General features: G+C 41.5%; 1 protein-coding gene across 5 annotated transcripts in view; it reads right to left on the reverse strand.

Moving 5' to 3' along the window:
- Positions 1 to 22514, reverse strand: part of MTA1 (metastasis associated 1) — a 71075-nt gene that overhangs the window by 26249 nt on the left and 22312 nt on the right. For all 5 annotated transcript variants that reach the window (XM_064719220.1, XM_064719219.1, XM_064719217.1 and 2 more), the window contains exons 6-11: positions 17614 to 17731; positions 15936 to 16038; positions 13885 to 13984; positions 12253 to 12441; positions 11084 to 11158; positions 5139 to 5197 (exon numbers count right to left, since the gene is read on the reverse strand). In XM_064719220.1, coding sequence (XP_064575290.1) covers positions 5139 to 5197; positions 11084 to 11158; positions 12253 to 12441; positions 13885 to 13984; positions 15936 to 16038; positions 17614 to 17731 — 644 coding nt within the window. The remainder of the gene's footprint in view (positions 1 to 5138; positions 5198 to 11083; positions 11159 to 12252; positions 12442 to 13884; positions 13985 to 15935; positions 16039 to 17613; positions 17732 to 22514) is intronic.

A 22514-nucleotide genomic window follows, 5' to 3' on the forward strand; every position in this document is an offset into this window, starting at 1 on the left:
TTGCACACTGACACAGGAGTCACAGTGACTGCAGTAACCCAGAATACTTGCTGTGTTTCACGCAGGCTAGAGCTACAAAAACAGCATTGTGGGAATAGAGCCAAATCAATTTCTTTCTAACGGGGCACCAGCATCAGGTTTCATGTTCTCAGCAATGAAAAGCAATGGAGTTCCAACTGACATAATTCTGAAGACAACTGGAAAGCTGATGCTGCCCCACAAGCCAGAAAACATCCTTCTTCTCTGAAAATGTCCAATCAGACCCTGAGATACAGAGCTCAGTAAAGCCCCATTTTGACAGAGACAAAATAAGTTCTGCTGTGAATGAACTACAGGAACTACACACAGGTTGCATAAGGAGGGAAGAGTGTGTTTGTCTAGTCCAGGAAAAATTTCTGATAGTGTTCTCACTGTAAAATTCAGAGCCTTTTTGCAGCAGAGAAAGCTCAGGAGGCCAAATGGCACAGGAACACTGTAAGTAGTTTGTTCTTCTAGTGCACTGAGCAGCACATATGCAGCTCAAAAGCAGCAAAGGAGATTAAAAAAAAGACATTTAGATGAATTCACAAGCCTGAATACTTTTTCATCTCCTTTTGCTTATTAATTTGCCCAGCTCCTGCAAAGATTAAAGTGTCTCAGGGTGCTTATCAGAAAGGCACCGAGTTCTGACCCTGCAGATGGCAGGAGATCCGAGGGCAGTTTAACAAAGGGGCAGTTGAAAGAGGGAACATTCACGCTCCTCTGCTCTGGGGTGTCACTATAGTAACCTGCTGCAAAAGAACTTCTGCCAATGATTCACCAGCAAACTCCATAGGCAAACATTGCCCCAGTGCTGTAAAACAAACAGCCCTCCCAGACACACTGCTACAGGCAGTGCTGCTCCACACAGCAAGAGACTGAAGTAAAGAAAACCAAGGCCTTATGCTTCAACATCAGGCCTGTTGCTTCCCTTCTACACCTTGGATTTATTCCCCAAAAATATAGCAAAATAGTCTGACATCCATCAGCAAAGCCCAACAAAGCACATCCAAAGAATTGGGACTAGAAAGGAGGATCATGGCCTGACTCCATTACCCTCTCCAAAACCATTATCAAGCCTTATTAAAACACGAGTGGAAAGCATGCACTGGTGCAAGCTGATCACCAAACCACACTGATCAGAAGGACTAACATGCTGTAGTTGAGGTAAACTCCAGGATTCTGCAGCACTACAAGTAGTGAAGCTGCAGCAAGCACCAGAGTGTCCTGCTCCAAAGCTATGGTCAAGTTTCTGAGTGGCTGTAACAATAAAATTCAGGCAGATAATGTTTTCATCATATGAGAAGCAAAAAGCTCTTAATTGTTGATGATATGTTAATTAAACTTGTTTGATATCACCAAAGCTGCCACAGCTATTAGCAAGAGAATCAGATGAGTAACTGGATGAATCATTAAGCAATTAATGAAGCTGAAGCTAAAGATGCAAATAAGGTGGTGAGAATACTGATGGTATGGCAAACTGTCATTTCCAGCTCTTGTTTCAGGAATGGAAGTCTCTTAAAGGGGTTTCAGTTCTGAAGAAGCAGTCAGTTCTGCTGGAACAGGGACCATGAAGTGCAGATTTCTGGGCTGTATTCTTCAGCTCAGTCCCAAGGGAAGAGATGGAGGCAATAAAGCACATGCAGAGAGAAGCCTGCCAACAGAGACTGAGACCCCTGCACAAAAAACCCAGCTGCAGATAATCCTGATCCCCACAGAAGGCTGACAGCCCTTCAGTAGATAAGCAGACAGCATTTGGCCCACAGCACAGTGATAAAATTTTTGTTGTTAGAAATAATTATAACTTAATACCATCCTGTGACTATTTCCTGTTATTGAAGAACCCATTTGTGCCGGATGCAACAAAACAGGTTAGTAATAAAGCCTCAGAAATAAAAACAACTTTAAATCCCTTTTTAAGGCACATTTGTGCCATTCACCTCTAAGCATCTAATGGAAGTGTCTGGATCCAGGCAACAGAGGTGAGCTTTTCTCATGGCTCTCCAACCTCCTGTAAACACCCACTTCTAAGAGCAGGTCTAATGGCCATTAAACAATACTTTCTGAATAGGAGCAGCTTTCTCCAACAAAATGTTGGGGATTGTCATTTTAACTAGCACAGTACAGAGGGAAGAGCAACATTACACCTTTTAAGTTTTCCATGTTGCCATGGACCTCTGCACAATGAAACAGGGAAGAAAAACAATCTTGCTCCTCAAGCAGAGGACAACCAAGAAACAGACAAAGGAATTATCTTCAGCTTGTTAGGCAGTTGCCCCTTGTAGTGAACCAAAGCTTTGACCTATTCCTCCAGTTTCCCTACTGGATTCACAGTAGGAAGAACAGTATTACCCTGCGTCACAGCCTTTGAGAGGCTGCATTTGCAGCTTCTCAATGTGCTTTGAGATTCTCAGATAAAATGCTGTAAATAGAATGTATTCATTAACACATACAGATGTAGAGCTAAAAGTTACATTTTGGAGACTGAAAATCGTGTGCAGCAGTTCACTCTTCCCTTTCTGTTCTTACCCCTTCTGGTATCACTTAGATCAAAGCAAATGAGGGAAAAGCCACACCAAACTGGATGTCTCAGTCTTCACAACTGCAGATGTCCTAATCCCAAAAAGCACAAGCTACACAATCAGATCTTCATCAAAAAGAAGATGGTACCTATGATGCCTGTAAGATTAGTAAAACCAGAGTACAGCTCCACAACAACCTGAAGAGTGTGTTTGGGTACACACTAGAAGAAGAGACTACACCTGCATGAAGGTGTTCCAAGCACTGCACTCACTTTGGAGGATGGCAGGACGAGGATGTGAGAATGTGGAATCTCTTTGTGTGTTCAGACTTCTGTTGCTGCTTCACACTGACACAGACAGTGCTACAGAAAACAACTGAAACATTTGTTTTTCAGTATTTTCTGAGTTTCATTGATTTTACACTTTTTCCTTTCACCAGGAAAGCACATCAGTGCTTTTCAGCCAAAGAGTTTCATTGCAAAGCCATATTTATAGACATCAGGTTCTGTCGAGTCAACTACAAATGTCTGCCCCAAAACCAGGGCTATTCTTGGAAAAGGTACAGAAATGCTTATTCATTCTGAGTCAGAAGTGTTTTTCTAAGACTGGTGTAGGGCTTGATAACCTCACATCAATTACCTGTATGACCCTCCATGCTTCAGTTACCTGCATCAAAAAATTCGGGGCACAGTTTCAAGTTAAAAAATATCAACTCTAAAGCTTTACACAGAGCTGCTATTTGTCACTGTGTAACATGTATGTGACCTTTGAAGACAGCTTCTATTCTTTTTCTTATTATCTTCCTCCTCTCTGCTAGATTTTCCTATTTACCATCAGAGAAACAAACCAGAGCCCTATCAATGGAAGACAGCCAGAGGAAAAAAAAAGGTAAAATTGTTTGAGCCTGATATCCTCCAGGGTCTCTTACTGCCAACAATTTTACACCAGTTACTGTTAAAATGGGTTTCAATCAGGTGATACACTTCTGCATAGGTCTTGTGACAGCCTACATCAAGTAATTTATTTTGGAGGTGACAAGTGGATCATTATGGCTCAAGCCTAGAAACAGGAATGGGCTCAGTAACATGATAAGGACAAATCAATAACATTGATATTTAGATCCCTACACCATGCATTGCTATTACAAGCCAAGAATATAATCTCCTTCTAGGTCACAAGATAATGTAGATGTCATACAGTCTCTATATGCCAGCCCTTGTACTCAAGCTTGTGTAGAAGTAATCCAAAAAGCTTAGAAATATTTAATTGTTGCCACCTTTAGAGGTATTAATAGCAAGAAAACAGAAGAAGCATTCATGTGAGATTAAGTAAGTCATGTAATTGCTACTTTCCCTGATACACATGAAAGGATATTGAAGGAGGAGGAAAATGCATCCCCTATTTTATGAACTAAATAATATGTAAGTTCAGGTACAACACTGATAAAATGAACTGTGACTGGAAATCACAGCCAGAGACAGAAGAGCAGCCACGTGGGCAGAGCCAGGTCCCTTCCTGGAGCAGGGAGCTAAGCTGCTGATTTGATTATGTGTTCTCTAGGCAGGAAAAAGAATTACCTGGCTGAGGGATAAGATGCCACTCCAGGCAGCCATTATCAAATGAGCACCACAACCTTCCAAACACAAAGCCCTCCCTCCACACATTCTAATCCAAGAGAACAGCAGGACAGCCAGGCTCTCTCGTCTGCAATATCCTTCTGCATCTGCAGTCTAAATTATACTGCCTTTTGCTTTATGAGCTTATCACATTGTGAATTCATGCTTAATTTGATGTCCAGTGTCCCCCTGCAGAGTAACACCATCCACAAAAAGCAATACTGCTGAAAAATTGTGTGACAAGAAATCTATTTGGCTTCACTCTGAATATTACACCTCACTTTTAGTAAATTCACCTGAGAGGTATTGACATATGATCATGGATCCTCTATTTTCAGAAGAAATAAGGGGCTGTCTTGCAAGCTAAATATATAAATTTTAGTTTTATCTAAAGTAACAGAACAGATGGTAGAAGTTCATAAATATTTAAAAGGAGACAGCATAAAAGAGCAAAGAAGTTATTGGGGATAATACACAGGGGAGCATATCTGGGAGTGAAAGTTGAAAAGTGAAAGGAAAGGGGAGACTGGAAGTTCTGCATTCTAACTAGTACTGACTAGGCTATGCAGATGAAATCCAAGAGAAGACATATTTTACTAAAAATTTTGTTTTAAAACATATGTACACCTATAAATAATTATACATTCTTTTTAATATATAATGATATATAGCAAACATGCATTGGTGATCCACTGCTGAGAAAAATTAAGAAAAACAGATAATTATTAAGCAGTTAATTAGCTACCCTTTTGTTCACAACCATGCTGACCTGCCAGCAAGTCCCCAACTCCCAGTCCATACAAAAATAAAAATCAGAAGATAAGTAATAGTCACTTCAGGATGGGAACATTACAGAGAATGCAGGAAATGAGCAACACTTAGCACAACATCCTAACCAGGAAATAATAATATTGGTAGGACATGGAAAATGCTACACCAATCCCTCTACAATGAGATAAAAAACAAAACAAGGGGTACTTACTAGTTGGGTATATACACTTGTTTTAGCTTGCTTTCTGCTTCTGCTGCTTTCAATCGTTTCTTTGAATAGAAAAAAGAAAATGGTTAAAATAAAAAGAAAATGAGACCCATCTTAGCTGAGTCAAGTAGTAAATCTATAAAGACTTCAGCAGTTATTTACTGAGCAGCTACCACTGAATCTCTTTCCAACAAGAAAATATTCACTGAAGACAACTGTGGGCATCACATAACTATGTAGCTTTTCAAAAAATTCAAAGACATGTCAAGCTAATATAAATGAGGACAAACTTTTCATTCCCATTCACTTCAAATCAAATTCCTTTTTTTAAAGTTTTTATTTCCCCTGCAGAAGAAAATCTGACATGTCACTGTCAATTCCCCATGATAACATTCACCAGTTGGACAATAAGAGATACAGCAATACAACCTCTCCACCACAGCTCCCCAACAGCTGCACCAATTCAAAGTTTCAAGACTTTTGTGTTGATACCTCTAAATTTCTGAAGGCTCAGTGGCACAGAATATTTTTTTCTTTTGACATTAGGAAGTTCAATAACTCCTTTTATACTCATACCTCCACTATTTAAGCAATAAGAGAGACACTGTGAGATTCAAGTTTTCTCTTTATTACATTTGCTAAATAAATGTAGGGTGAATCTCTGGAGGTGTCTAGTTCAAGCTCTGCTCAAAGCTGATCCCAGCTGTCTGCATAAAGCTGTGACACTGTTCTCCAGACACACCAGCACTATGGGAATATTCCAGACAAACAGGCTGGCTTAACATTTGCTATGCAGCAGCCTCAAGGCACAGTCTAGGAAAATAATTGTAAAGCTCAAGTCAGTATCTTCAGAGAAGCAGGAAGCATCAGAAAACATCATAAAATTGAAGAGCGTGTCACTGAGGAGCTGGACAAACATAAAAATTGTTTTTACAGAGACACGCAGAAACAACAAAATAAATGTTTCCTGTAAGCATAAAGGTTTTATTAGGACAGTTTGGTTCTCCAAACAGCACCAGAAATCCTCCTCTACCTTCCAGAGATACTACACAAAAAATGATCCTTTTAACAAAATGCATGCTCAGATGCCCCTCAGCTCAGGAACTGGAGCCTGTTCCACACACAGCCTCAGCTGAAAAAGAGGATTTCATGCTCCAGGCACAGACTGCCACAGGCACCTGCATCAGCAGATGAACAGCTCCAGAGCTCAGTCCCCCCAGGAAATACATGGGAATCCAACACCAGACACTGCCAAGCAGCTTAAAACACTGCTTGATGACCAGGACCAGAATCCAATTTCCTGGAGACTGGAAATTCAGGAAACTTACACTGGTAGAGGACTGTAGTGCTTTTCAAGTTTCTAGTTTGTGAGAGGAAAAAGTTGCAGTTTTCTTGACAACACCTCCCAAGGGGAATGTCTGGCATCATTATGTTATGACAATTTTGGAAATGTATGAATGCAAGAGCTTCATCCAAGCACAAAACATTACCAGTAAGTACAATACTCTCCTGTGCACAACATGAAGCCACTTGCCTTGGGGATGTGGCTAATTTAGGGTATTTTGGTAAACAGGTGATGGATGTTAACCTCACCCCACAGGTTTCCTTTGTGACTGATGACCATGGGGCAAGCCCTGAGCTAAGAAGTGCCCAAAGTCACCTGGAGCTCACAACAGCCTCCTCTCCTCCTGCTGCCTGGGGAGCAGCAGAGCACACAACAAAGGGCACACACCCCTGTGGCAAACAGCACACCAGGAAAATGGAGGTTTCCAGAAGGCACCACAATGTCCTGGGTAAGAAAAGGATCTGCACTGAGTACCTGTGGCTGAGGGCAATCAATACAGATATGATGGGTTTCCTATTTCCTGGCAGTGACTGATCCCAGAAGGTACAAAAGAAAGGTGCCTGAAATGTAGTTGTGCACAATTTCAGAATAATCCCTTCCCTGAGAGAGTGCTTTGCTAGGTCCTTTGCCAGTTATTAATTGATCTGTGCCTGAAGCATATTTATGCTATAAATTCTTAATACTGTCTGATGTAGTTATGAATGTCCTCACTCCCAAGAAAAACCCAGAACAGCTGTAACTTTTTCTAATAGTTTGGCCTAAAAACATCTTTTTGAATTATTTATATACACAGATCTTAAGTATATCCTCTTATTTACCTCATCATATTTTCCCCATCTATAAAAGGAAGATACTACCAACATATCTATCCCACAGGGAGCAAGGGATTAAAATCTAAGCACTGCACATGCAAGTTGGTGCAAACATCTGTCTTTTATATATCCTCTCCCACGTTTGCCATCCTACCCACTGAGCTTGAAAGAGTTTTATAACAGGTGACATATCAGAGCAATTGCTTGTGGTCATTTTCTAAAGAGTGAACATTTACAAAGAGGAAACAACAGAAGTAACCCAGGAACATTGTGGATATTTCAATATCCACAGCACAAGAGTGGGGTTGGTGGACAGAATGGGGATACCTAAGATATATTCAAATATTGAGTTTTTATTTGTTTGATAGGAAAGACAAATTACACCTTCTGGGTTCAGAGGAGAATTTTCACACTGTTTATTGTTTTTTCAAACCTCTGAGCATACAAGTGTTGAACACACAACGGAGGCCAGGGAGGTGGGACAGAAGAGGGAATTGGTGTGTGATGCATTTGGCAGAAATGCTCCCAGCTGCTTGTGCTCCAGCAACACATCTCAGAATGGATGGGTTGTACCTGTGGTCTCTGGCAGTTTTGGCAAGGAAGTGACCAAGTTCCATATTACCACAGGTTTAACAGGAGGTGTTTGGGGATAAAACATCCCACAAACGGGGAAAAACCTTTCATTTATGTTATTTCTACACTTCAGCACACAGACCTTTATGAAGGCTGGTACATTAAGACATCACTCACAGCTCTGGGCTAGGTACAAAGCAGGCTTACATCCCTTCAGAAAGATGTTTTCTACCTGCATCAGGACTGACCCAGAGATCTCAACTTTGTGGAGTCAAATGTAAGGGCATTTCCACTTTCCCCAGCGTGTTCTCACCATGCAGACCTTAAAACCAACTTCCACTGTCTATTCCTCCTATACTTCTCTAGTGCCACTTCCACATAAAAAATAGAACAGTAGAAATTGATAGTATTTGATCTTCCCCTTGAAGTTACCTGCTTCTCAGAAACAAATAAAAATGGAAAAAGTAAATTAAAGCCTTTAACTCTCAGAAAGAATGTGACCAATTCAAACAGTCCCAATCTTGTCTCAACCATTGAAAAATTTAATGTTTTCAAGTTTTCAGGACTTCCCCTAATGATAAGCACAACAGTAGAAGCAAAAAATCACCCTGGAATTCACAACTATGCAAGAACTCAATCACTAACTGAATGAAAATGTAGGCACAGCCAAACACCAAATCAACACTCAGAGCTCTCAAATCACTGGGAGAAGTCAACAAACAGCTGTCAACCAGTCAAAGCCATTTCAAACCTTCCTTAATCAGAAATAGACACTCTAGTGTACTGACACAGAAAGTCTATCCCAGGAAAAAACAGTTTCAAAGGAGACCCAGGATAGTGAATTTGGAATGCACCACCCTCATTTTGTTCATGACAGCTCTGAAAGAAGTATAAGAAACTTTAGGCTTAAGGTGTTCTTTAACTGCTGCAAGAGCAAATAATTAAAGTCTTCACATAATTATGTCCTCTGCAATTTTGCCTATGTAAAAACTAACTTTAGGAAAATGGAGAAAACAATGGGGAAGGAAAAACCATGAGCATTATTCTTCCCCACCAACAGGAGTACAAGTTACTGTTCAGCTCTCAGAATGGGCCTTCTGTCAAAGGAACTCAAAATGTCCCTTCCTCAATGGCAAGAAACAGAGACTGTGATTCAGTACTATGGCAGTGTTCCCTCATGCCAAGAAAACATCAAGGGAAACACAGAAATGCAAAGGTTGCAAACAGCTCCCAAGTAACTCTTGCTTCTTCATCCAAGCAGGTAATTGGTTGGTGACACAAACCTTCATTGCTATGTTTTCTAACTCACAGAAATAGACAATTTAAATGCACTTTTAATGTTCATTCAACCAAAGATTTTACAAGAATAAGCAAGTTATTAATACTTTCATTAAACCCTGTAACATACAGATTTGCAATATAATTTAATAATGCTCTTGGAAAGAGGGAAGTGGAAGTGCAAAAACTAGAGGTACACACTTTGCATATCCCTACTTGGAATACTTTCTATATCTTATACACAAAAACGCTGTCAGCCCTCAGAAACATTTTGTGGTATTAGACCAAGGGAAGAGTCTGCCTAGAACAAACACTGTGAAGAAACAGATGGAAAAAATGGCAACAGATGTACTTTGTCAAAGACACTGCACTCATCAAGTAAAACACAAATGTAATACACCATTATTTGAACTACAACTTCCTATGCTTTCTCTTTGTGGTTACATATAGATAGATCTCTCAAGCTTTTTATAAATGTTTCATGGTATTATTTGCTTGTACAAGCTGGGAATTTGAGATGAGGTCTTCAGCTCAGTTCAGACCTAATTGATGTGGTATCTCTGCACTGCAGCTTCTACCTGTTCAGCTTATACTGTCCCCTAAGAGCAGAGCCTCTAATTGGAAGTTTTCCCCAAATCCTACACCCTGGTGAACTCCTGGGCAGCACATGTAAGGTGCAGCACAACCACGAGAGAAAACCCAGTGCCCAGGAACAGAACAAACCAGTATAAGAAACTTTAGGCTTAAGGTGTTCTTCAACTGCTGCAAGAGCAAATAATTCAAGTCTTCACATAATTATCTCCTCCTCAATTTTGTCTATGTAAAAACTAACTTTAGGAAAATGGAGAAAACAATGGGGAAGGAAAAACCAAACCATGAGCATTATTCTTCCCAACCATGCCAGCTTCCATCACCATCTCATGTTTCTACCATCCACTTTCTAACTGGAATGAAAAGTTTCAGTCAAGAATGAACTTGGGGAAACGGGGGAATGAGGATGCCACTAATACTTTTAATAAAAAAGTGAAATACAATTGATGCAAAAAAGAGTTCTCATTTGTCATGAGGGTACCTCTAATTTCAACAGTGCCCCAGCCAGAAAGAAAATGGTAAAAATCACATTACAGCACATGGCAAACACTGGTCAATGCCTCAGGCACCTAGTCTTTACCCCAGGTTGAATTTCCAAGGAAACAAGTTAAGGCAGGACATTGTCACAATTCCACTTCTTCTAATACCTCAACTAGATGCTTCATCTTAGGACTGATAATTATAATGAAAAACCCACTCTAAATTTCTCCCTTCTTTTACTCAGTTTTCCTGTCAAATACTGTGAGTAGTTTTCAGCAACTGATACTCTGCAAGAATTTGCATGCTGCTTGCATTGTGCTTGCTTTATTTCAGGGACCAGCCTTTGTATTTAAACAAGCAGAGATAAAAATGATGGTAAACACCACTCAAAAGTTGCTTCTCAAGTACAACAAGCCTGGGAATTGGAGGCAGTGACACTTCCCAGGTAAGCACTTGACTCACAGAGCTTCCATGGGGCAGCCTCGTGCATCTGCCCCCCAAGGCATGGGCAGCAGGGCTGGGGAACCAGGGGGGGGCCTCCTGCACAGCAACTGCCCCTCCAAGGAGTCACTGAAGGGAACCTTGAACTCCACACTGCCCTGCCTTCCCTCCTCTGCTGAACTCCAAACCATCAGAAAGCTCAGAGCAAACAGGGTAGCAGCAAACATGAGAAGAATGCACTCTTGCCAATGCTGTTTGTATCTAGAAAGGCTGATGAGTTTAGGGACAAGAGATTGTTCTGATCATAACAGAACTCACCTGTTGGAAAGGCTGAATCCCAAGAGGGAGAACAGAGAAACAAGGCTTGGTTTCACAGGCATGAAAAACAATTTCTGTTAGAATGAAGGAGGTGATTCTGACTCTCTTACCTGCTGAACATATCTGTCTGTAGTTTTCCACATATAGTAATATTCTATAATGCTTGTTAAGGACTTCCATGGGAGCTGGGGACACAAAGGAAAAACAGCATTTATTGAAGGCAGCTGGCACACAGTCTCACTGAAATTCACAGGATTCTTCTGACTGAAGGTTGCAGCAGTCTTGCAAGTACTCAAAAAAAAAGAGGAGTCTGAATCTACAAAGGGATTAGATGCACATGGGACCCATGTTAAATTAAATGCCCTTTCAAAATACTCTGAGCTTTCAGTGTACAAGTGGAACAGGCTGCAGGTAAATCTTCATGCTGCACTGGCTGACAGCAAACCATTCCAGAGAGGCACAATGTGGAAGGAATCCCACAGGCTCAGACTCTGCTTCAGCAGCAGTTAAAGCAAGAGTCACAACTACAGCACCACAGCTCTGATAAGTTTGGCTTCAATGGAGCTGGCCCATTAAAAAAAAAAACAAAAACCAAAACAAACTGCTAACAGAATTGTGCCCTGCCAGCTCTGTTCTCTGTGTGAAAAGCATGAGGATTTCAGCAGGACCACAGTGTGTGCTGCTGTTTCCAAGTCCCTCTAATAGATTAGAGCACAGGACAAACAACACTGAAACTACTTGTTTTGTTCCAGAGCATCTGAACAATGACACAGTGAAACTTGGCTCTTCTTACAGGGCTCCATTCAATCTGCAGGCTGAGCACCTAGGGTGGTGCTTTGGCCAAACTACAGAACACTTCCCTTGGATGCCCAGGATTTCTTTTGAAAACTTTCAAAAGGCCCTTTCTGAAACCATACTGTAAAGGTGGCTACATTTTCATGTTTCAGAAGGGCAAATACTTCTCTTCCTTCAAACACAAATTACTCTAGAGCAGCTTGGCTGTCACAACAGTTTCCTACATCCTCCCTCGGCTGTAGTGGAACAGATGATCCTAAATTAATCTTTCTACAGGAAAAACTATCATCTGTGGTTTGAAATTCTGACTGTACACCAGGCTGTCACTAGTATGAGGTCTGCCTGTCCCCACTTTACAGCAAGACACACTCCAATTCAAAGCCCCCTTGCTCACACAATGAAGAACACACTTTAGACAAGCTGCAAGCCAGCTCTGCCACCAGTCAGAGCCAGTCACCACAGGGGCACCTTTTTATATACTTACAAAATCTTGCTGAATGTCAGTGAAATCTTTTCCATATTTTTCTAGTGCTTCCTCAAAGAGGTTTGCCTCTGAAGCAGACCACTCCTCCATCTCATCTCTGCACAGGACTGGCCCACCTTGTGGCACAAGTGCAGAGATTGCCTTGGAAATGTCATAGACATTTTTGTGCAAAGTGTCCATAGCATGGAACTAGGGGGTTGGAAAGGAGAAAGAAACGTAAGGACAAGTATCTGGGGGGAAAAATGTTCAACAGTGAAACAGCAATGACAAATTCTGCACTGAGATGGGAAGGTGTGGTATTCTCTACTTAAGGAAAAGTCAGTAAAAGCTGGTTGCAACCTCACACTGACTGCAGCTGTCAGTGTACAAACATAACATTCATTAATAGTGAGGTTTGAGGATCAATTAATAATTTGTGTATCAATTATTCCTATCAGCTCCTCACCACCACCACTGCAGCACTGCTGGTGAGAAGAAGCACAGGACAGATCCACTCCCCCCAGGACTGAGCCACCATCCCCAGATGGGGCATGGAGATAAGAGATCCAAGGGCGTTTCCTCACACACATAGCCATGCATGTTCTTTGTCAAATAATCCACAAAAATTTCATATATGAAAAACAAGAGCAGCAACACATGTATACATCCCCCCCCTAAGGGCAGAAACCTCAACAAAGATTCAAGTTAAGTCACACATCACAGCTGAATAGGAAAAAAGAATGACTCTCAGGGGCAATTACTCCTCAGAAAGCCGAGCTATGGCTGTCTGCAACTTGTGATTTATAAGGGCTGAGAACATGCTGAGAGGGAGGAATTGCTATTAGTAAATGAAAGCTTGGCTTTATTTCCACGTTTCTGCAGTTTTAATCAGGATGTTATTTGCCTTTCATCATACCAGTTTTGTGTGTGTGCATAATTAACCTACACTGTTCTAGACTGGCATTTGTTCTATGTATAAGTTTACATTACTCCAGTAATGAGGTGAGGCTTTCATAACAGTTCTCTGGAGACTTCAGATATTTTATTCAAATTTTCATTCAACTTTCTGCAGCATGAAAGTTCAAGTTTTTTTCCCTTTCCTTGATCTACTCAGCAATATTTATGATTATGAAATGTTAACAATATCACTACTCCTCAGGTACTCTCAACTGGCAGTCAAAGAGAACAGTATCAACTGACATTTCTTATCTGACCACAAGCTTTTCCCCCAGACATCCTTGGTCAATCTCACCCAAGGATGCCAGTGACAATCTGCTGTTGGGGAAGTGATGAAGAATGGCATTCTGGCATTGTAACACTACAGACAGGCAGACAATAATTTGTGTTCTTCTCCAGAGAGCTACTGAGCCCGTGCAAGGGATGAGCTGTCAAGCATGTCATCAGACTATTTTAATAAAACTAAGCAAAAAAAAAAAATTGCCTCATAGTATTATCCATGATGGATCATAAGAGGCACAAGGCCAGAAGAAGTTACTTCATCTGTAACTAAAGGATTCCTTTTCAAAAGCAGGGTCTGCTTCACAGCAAGCCACAACTACAATCCATCTGTCCCTTCCTCTTTGCCAACTGTTAATGCTGAGGTGAATATTTTGCATCTCTCACAAACTTAAGGTCCCCTAAAGAAAATCTTACCAGTGTGATGTCCCTGGAGGCTGCTGCAGCACTCATGTGCAAACTTGGCTGTCTGACAGAACTACTGCAATCCAGGGCTCGGGCAAAAGTACCAACAGACCTGAAAGGAATCAAACACAGCGTTAACTTCGCGTGCAAACCCAGCATAAATATAAACACCCAGCCAGCACTTTGAGATGAGAGACTCCATTTCCCAGTTACAAGATTGCATGGCTCATTCTGAGCCACAGATCATTCTCTCCAAATGTGGTTTGTTATTGTGAGCACTTTACTTAGTTCATATGATTGAAGAGGCTTAGGCATGGCAGAGGAAACAGAGGAAGACTCAGGGGTCACCAATGGGGAGTTTTGAGCTACTCTCTTATCCCTTATCTCCCAACAGACTTGAGCTGCAACAGGAACAGAGCACAAGCAAGCTTTATGAATGACAATAATTTCCTTCACAATGACAAAGAGCAGTGCTGCACTGTCCAAAAGGTACAGAGACAGATGCCAAGAAAAGACACAAAAAATGCAGCAATGCAAGTGTTTTTCTAAAAGTTGCAGAAAATTTGAAACAATATTATTTTACAACTTAACATTGTATTATATATATTTCATAAAGCCTGCATAACACAGCAATTCTCAAATACTTCACAACTCATCATCTCTGCATCTGAGACCACAAGCCCCATGCTCTTCACCTTATTCCTAAAGAAATTATTTGGAGAAACCTGTAACAAGCATTGGTTCTCAAAATCCCTACTCCCCCGCTTGCCTGCTACACCACATGGGTGCAACACTTGTGCTGCTGCACAGTGAACTGGAGCTGAACTCCTCTGAGCAACAACAACAACAAAATAGGCAGGCTGGGTTTTCCCCCTGCACTCAGCTCACTTCCCCAAAGCAGCTGAGAGCACAGAGGAACACACTGGGGCCAAGCAGTGCAGGAGCAGGAAAGGTAAATGTTTGACAAGTAGCTGTCATCAAACATCTAATTCTGGCCAAAATCCAAAGAAGCCTCCCCCATCAGTGTCTGTGGTGACTCACACCTCACTCTCCTCCCAGTCACTATCCCTGCCCCACAACTCCCCCGAGCCCAGCTTCAGCTGAACTGATACTTCTGTACATGTGAACTAATTATAAACTGGAACACTTTGCTGATACTGAACAGAGCAATTCCTGCACTCATCTTTGCAGTGATTTCCTTGCAGCAGCAAACCCAGTGGGCAGCACTGACTGCCACAAAGAGCCACTCCAACCAGCTCTGCCAGCAGAAGGTGGAAACGCCCATCACAAAGCAGCTCCACTGTCACTGCAAACCAAACCACGGGAAAACCCAACAGGGGGAAGGGGAAAAAAAGGCAGACAGAGCAGGGTTCACCTATAAAAGTACCACCTAAAACACAGAGAATTTGGAGAGTGTTACTGTGTATTTTTTCCCTAAATTATTCAGTCATCAATTGCTATGAGAGCCTAAAATTGAATAGAGGCTTCTGTTTATAGAAATGGATACCAATGAATTAGTTCAAGAACCTTTTGTAAAGGAAGAGCTGATCAACAAAGATTGCTTTGGGCTTAAATGAAAACATCAGTAGAGATTTGCAAGGTTTTAGTTTATTGTGCCTACCTCTTGGAATCCAGGCATTAGAAAGTATCCTCAGCCCATCATAAGCATTTACCAGAATTCTTAGCAAACCATTAATGGATGTTAAAGTGTCACTGGCTTTGAAAAAGCAGTAAATGGACAGAGCCAAGAATTGCCAAGAATTTAATTCACTAAGTCTTCTGCATGCTGACTAAAGTATTCAAAAAACCCCACCATCTACAGGATCATTTTCACATGCAACTTGCTTTGCTTTTATGAAACCAAGTTGTAAATCTGAAGAGTTGTTCCTAAAGTCATGCTGTTCCCATGAAGGCATGTAAAATGGGAATAGCATGATTTTAAAATGGAGCAAGTCAATCAAGCAACCAGAACCAGCACTCATGCTCATAAAACCAAAAAGAACACAAAAAAGTGCCTGGAAGAGTTACAAACACTTCTTCAAAGGAGGGGGAAATACTCTTACCGTGCTACCACCAGGAACTGGTCTATCTGCTTGTCTACTAGTGGGTTAAAGGCTTCCCAAACTTTTGTTTCAAGTTTTGACTGATCTCTTCCATCATCCTCACCTGGTTGAAAAACAAATCAGAAGTATTTAGTACGGCTCTTTTAAAATATGAGTACTTTCTAGATTCCTTTTTTATCTCACAGTAATGTCACTGTTAGCCCATCTCAGTTACTCTGCCTAACAGGCCACTGTGAAAATTCACTCACTTATTTGTATGAGACAATTTCAGCATGACAGACACAGCAACACAGCTCATCCAAACTGGGCAATCAGATTTTCACAAACTGGTGTCAGAGGATATGTCATGGAAAACAGAGTGCATCTTTCTCCAAACTAGACAGTTTCTTTTCAGTCTCTTTCCCCAGCTCATCTGTCTTCCTCCTTTATCTTGCAGCAGTTCCAGGAAAACAGACACACTCCAAGCTGCTCTGAGCAGGCAAGGAGTAGCTGGTTCAACTCATCTCAGCTGCTTTCTAGGGGGGAAACCATGGCATCAGACACTCTTCATTTTCCTGAGTCTAAACAAGCCACAATACCCTGGCAAAATACAGGAGCCACTGAGACTTTTTCTTTCTGCTTCCTTTAAAACATCTGGCAATTATCCTTCTCTGAAGCCCCATGTTGGCCCACTGAGGGAACAGGATGCCTTTCAGATTAGTTCATCCTCACTTAGGAGACTGGCCCAGCTGTTGGATAAATACTGGTTCCATAGACAAATTAAACAAGAATCCCGACCCTTTTTTTTGCCTGATGAGATTAACAGTGTCAGGAGAGGTTCTAAGCAAAGACAGAAGCACCTCTGCTTCCACATCCTGGCCCATCCTGACTGGATGGGGTCTTCCCAACACAGGTCACACACAACCCTCTCTCTCCTAGGAGCAGCTTATGGATAGACCTTTCCCTCTGCATTACACAGGGCTCAGAAAGGACAATTAGATACCAACACTCCTCATCCCTCTCAGTTCTTCCACCCACTTTAGGATCTGTAGGGTAGTGCAGAGACAAATCTAAAGTTAGTCACTATCTGATAAATATTCCTGGTTCCTGCTACTTCTCCCTCATCCTCAGGCCCTCACAGCCCCACTGCTCCATGACACAGGCTCAAGTCTCAATGCATGCTCCAGCCAGCAAATTCCTCCTCCTGCCTGTTCTGCAGGTGAGAAGTCCAGGCTGGCAGCCAACACTGGCATGGGGAGAGGGCTCCAGGGAAAAGGCACCCAGCAGTAATGGGCAAATTGATGAGGGCAGACAGCATTTAATTGGCAGTAATTTGGGAGGGGCTCTTATAGGGAAGTGAGGCTTGATTAAAAACACAAAAGGCTTTACAGATGTGATGGAAATTTGTGTTTCCCGTGGAAATTCTGAAATCTCTTAATAAAAAGAGTGCAAGCTCCGAGAGAGCCCATTAATTCAATTTATTTCAACAACTTTTATGATTTGGATGGATGCCCATTTAAAGACCCATTTGCAAGAGAACTAATTGCCTTCAGTGGGCAACAGCCTCCCCAAAGGCAGCCACTGCTGCACACATGGCCTGGCAGTGGAAACCATCTCCCACACCTAGGCAGGCCTCACACAGAGAAGTGGCCGTGCTCAACATGAACTCTTGACAATTTAAATAAATTACAGAAATTACCCTCTTTTAGTAAGTCTGTTATATCTGCCTGGTATCTGTTTCCAACTCGAATCTCTCCTTTATCAGCAAGCAGGGTCTTTTGTTGAGGATCATACACTAGTGAATAAAAGAAGAAATCCTAAAAATAAAACAAGAGCAAAAAGGTAAACAGTGTTATTAGCTTTTACTCCCAGCTTTGCAACCATACTACCAAGTTTTTACAGTTTAAGTGTGGTTTCATTACGTGTATATATAGATTTTAAAATTGGGTGAACAAAAAGTAAATAAACCAGCAGTTTAAAAACTCCATTTAAGTGCTGCTACTTTCTTCTATATAACAAGTGTTAGCTCTCAACAGCAGCCTCTCTCTCAATATACAGCCTCTCAAATTGAAGTGAACAAAGCTCCTCTTGCACATGCAAGATTCAGAAGGGCCAGGACACAATTTTAGTCACATCAGCTGCTTCAGAACACAAAATTGCCACATCCCATGCAATTCCTACATTCCAAACCAGGAGGATTAGACATCAGTGACCTATCCACACAGAAACACCAGCACATATTGAAGCATAACTTCAGAATGTTACAGCCAGACTAATGCAACCCCAGACAAACCCTGTGGCCTGGGCTGGGCTTGCTCTAATCTGTCAATGTCTCTCATGCTGCAAGGCTCAAAGCTGGACAAAAACCAACACAAGGGGTCTCAGAAGGGATGCAGTGAGGGGATGACCCCCTTCCCTCCATCTGCTGGCTACACTGCTGCTAACAGAGACCAGGATGTGCTCAGCTTTCCCTGGCACAGGCATGTGCTGCTGACCAACTTCTTGCCTGCTACCATCTAAGCTTAAAGCAGCACATTTCTTTCTTTCTTTCACATTTCATTATTAGGAGAGGGGCAGCAGATTTGGCAGCAGCAGTAATTAGCTGCAGGTGGCAATCCACTAATTTGTTGCTTTTGTTCAAGTAGATGTGGAAAAGGCTAAAATAGCTGCTTGGCTTCCGCTACCTTGGTGTGTAAAATTAAAGCAAGAAGGCATTCCAGAATGAGAATGTTCTGCCAGGGCAGAGAAAGGAACCAGCCAAAATTTTTAACTACCTAAAACTGTACAGTTTAAGTAATTAAACTTTTCTGCATGGATAAGTACTGAGCTATAGCTATTGACCAGGTATGCTCCAAATATAGTGTGCAGTTCTGGGCAGGATTAAAGCTCTGGTAGGACATGGAACAACAGACCTTTTATAACCTCTGTCCACAGCAAAATGTTCATCAGAAAGGAGAATTGTCTCAACACAAACAGGATGTGCAGTGTGCCATTTTCCATATCTCAGGTTTCTGGCTTATTTTTTCACTCCCCTTATTTCTCTGGCACTAGCAGGCACCCTGTTTAAATACATCTCATTTCATGCTCACCTCATTTTTCCCTTTCCCTATATTTGTATGTGTCAACAGCATGCAACAAAAATTAGGACAAAACCAGCAAGAGTTTCAAGCCCTGTTCAGCTTTATGAAGAGGTGGCAAAGGAAAAGAGAGTCTCCCAATCTGTCATGCACAGCCCCAGAAAAAGAAGAATTGCTGCAAGTTTCCACAGTAACATGGCAAAAATTCTGGAAGACAACTGAACTTCAACTGGAAAGGTTGTCTGTAGTTGGGTTCAGGGTCAGAGGATTTGATTGCATCCTAAGCAAATGATACTTTTGAAAAAACTCCTACTCCCACAGACACCAGGGTCAAGTTACATCAACCTACGGGCAGAAGGCAGCTTCAGAGCACATGAAAACTCATTTCTATCACATCTATGTAAAGAAATCTGGGTCTCCTGCTCCCTGACACACTCAAAGCTCAAGACATTGCAATAGTTTGAGAATGTATCACTGTGGAAATGAAATGTAGGGAAAGCTTTTGTCTCACAGGCTTCCAGGTTATAAATACAGTGTTTAATTTGTTCCAGCTCCAAAATATCTGACTGCAGGACAAAGTATATGCAGTGCAACATTAATGCTTTGAAGGCATGTTGCCCAGCAAATATACAACACACTGCAGAGTAACAACACAGTGAGCCCCAAAGAAGAACAATTGCACAGGCAATTTCTTTAGTCTTTTTTGGCCAAGGAAAGTCATACATTGTGGAGGAGGTTTCTCCCATGACATTTGATTGTTAGATGCCCTATTGCTTTTCTTTTATTGGTTATCACTAGGAATTTTGTCTACAAAATCTCAATTAGTTTCAGGTCATCCATTTATGTCTTGTCCATTTCTGTCTCAAATCGATCAGGTTGAAGACAAGAATGAAAATCCTCTGGTCTCTTCTCCCCATCCAGAGCCTCCTCAACAGAGGAGAGATGGCAGCCTGGGGGCCCAAGTGTGAATTCTACAGAGACTGCAACCCCTAGAGGTAACACAACACCAGTGCCATCTTCCCTCACAGACACTGAGATTCATTCCTGCAGACTGAGTGGCACTGCTGAAAACATTAACACACATCAGCTTAGTGCCAATGCAAACTAAGAACAACCCAGATCCTCGTGTACTCTAAAGCATGTGTGAACTCCTGACCACCACTATGTGATGAGAGCAATTTTTCACAAGGGTTTCACAAGAGTGATGTTCACAACAAAATAAAACTGCTCTTCAAAATCCTCCACACTCATTTGTGCTGTCAAACTGTGCATGCTGGGTTTGCAGCAGTCAGAGAAGGGTTTTCTCTTCTCATTTCAGAGCCCAGGAAACGCCCAACACATTCAGAAAAAATTAACATGACCTGCCAAGAGTTAAAATTGAATCATGACTTTCTGCCTCTCTCAACTGCTAGAGAGACAGATCTGCTCAGAGCTCCCCTAAGCTACCCATAGCTATGCCAAGAACCAAAGTCACCAAGAAACTGGAGAAAGAAAAGCCAAAGTACACCACAGAAATAATGGTTACTTCATTGCAGCTTGCAAACTTACTTTCATGTATTTGATATATTTTAACCAGAGAACATTTTATTTTTAGGGGGCTACCAAAAGGAACAGATATGCCAGACATCTGCTCAGCAGGCAAATTCACACAAGCCTCTGGATATAGCCAGGCAGAGCAGTAAAATAGATGTACATTCAAAACAGGTTCCTGCAGAATAGGGAAATCTAGTGCTTTTGCCATAATTGGCTATGATCTCCATGGGAATTAGGTGTCTATAGAAAATTCAGGTTTTCTAGTTGCCTTTTTTTCCCCCCCTCTATTTCCTGCTATTCTTCACTTCTGCTACAAATTTTACAGGCACAGTGAAAGAGTCATTACTGTCCCCTCCAGCCTGCTCTCCAAACATGCAAGGCAATCTTCCTGAGCAAGATGACAGAGAAAGGGTGGAGGAGTAGAATAGAGATAGCAAAAATGTCATTTTGCTTAGCTTACTACCCTCCTAAAAAATTCTGTCTGGATGTTTAACCTGCTTCAAGGCTGAAAGCCTACTTTTAATGGTCATAACATTTGGGAAATCAAATACCAGGTTCCCTAGAACTGCTTAGGCTTTATTAGAAAAAAAGGAACTACCCTGAAACATTTTGAAAGCAAAAGTTGGATTAAGAACAGGAGGCATGGGGAAAGAAGAAACAGTTCAAAACAATACCATGAAGTGTTAGGAACCCATTGGGCAAAACCTATCTCCTTTTGTTAATCTCTTTACCCTCCACCCCAGCATATTTGTGTTCCTGAGCTTTTAATTTCTTTACCATCTGTCCAAGTTAGTTTGCACCACAGCAAAATGCCATGCTAAGTGACAGGACACATTCAGGGAACTCTCTCATTCTGTGAAATCTCTAAGTGCCTGCTCAGTTCTAAAAATAACCCACATCACTCATCTTGCATTTTCAAAGTTCAAAAGGATGGGAAAGCAAATTATCTTTCTGTGCATACATCTGCAGCTGAGCATTGCATGATCAGAGGAAAGCATCTCCCTTCACTCTCAGCACACCTACCTGTAACACCAGTGATAATAAAAACATGTTGGGAGCAACTGAGAACAAACACTACTTAAGAAAAAGCTGGGTACTAAAAAATCTGAAATCATTTCAGTTTGATTAACTTGTGCTTTCAAACTGGCATATCCTGGGCTTCTAGCTGGTTGCAAGCACTGCTGAATACCACGTCCCTTGTTTGATGCTCTGCCATTTGGCAGCCTGCAGCAGAGCCGACATTTTTTGGTTTCACATTCCAAAGAGAAACTCAACTATGTAATCCCTGTGCCTTGTTTAAAATTCTCTTAAACTAAAGTATCAGATTAAAACTAATCTGATGCTTAAATAAATACTGAAGAAAGCTACAAAAGCATTTCAAAAGAAAGCCCAGCTATGAGAGAAACTGCAGTATGCTCCTTGCAAAAAATGGCCTCTTTTCTCCTTTCTTAAAGGCCACTAACAGCCATCGCCCTACTGGTTTTAATTACAAGATTTCCTCTCTTGTATAACATTTCAATGTTTTCAGATGCAAATTATTTGCTTGCAGATGTGTTCATATAATAATATCCTGAAGTTCTTTGCTAATCTCCACAGTAAATCTCTCACAGATTGTCAGACTCCAAGACTGTCTAACCCAGCCACCAGGCAGAGGTCTAGCCACAATTAAAGGTAAAGCCCAATATTTATATTCTGAATGGTGTTTAACTGTGCAAGACAATTCAGTTTCAAGTTTTGGTCTGAGATACCTTTAAAAAGAGACTGGGTAAATTTCTGTCAGATGTCACCTGACAAGCAGTTTTTCAAGGATTTAAGTGCCAGTGGTGGTCTATGAAGGAGTCCAGATAAGTATTTTGACCAATGAACACAAAGAACAGGGAACTAAGCTCCTCAAAAATCTGAGGCAAGATCAAGCTTAAAGCATATTAACATAAATCTGTATGATTTCAGGATAAAGCAAATACAGAGAAGCACAGCTTGCTCCCAGCTC

Source organism: Zonotrichia leucophrys, chromosome 8 (assembly GCF_028769735.1).
Source record: "Zonotrichia leucophrys gambelii isolate GWCS_2022_RI chromosome 8, RI_Zleu_2.0, whole genome shotgun sequence".
Lineage (NCBI taxonomy): Eukaryota > Metazoa > Chordata > Aves > Passeriformes > Passerellidae > Zonotrichia > Zonotrichia leucophrys.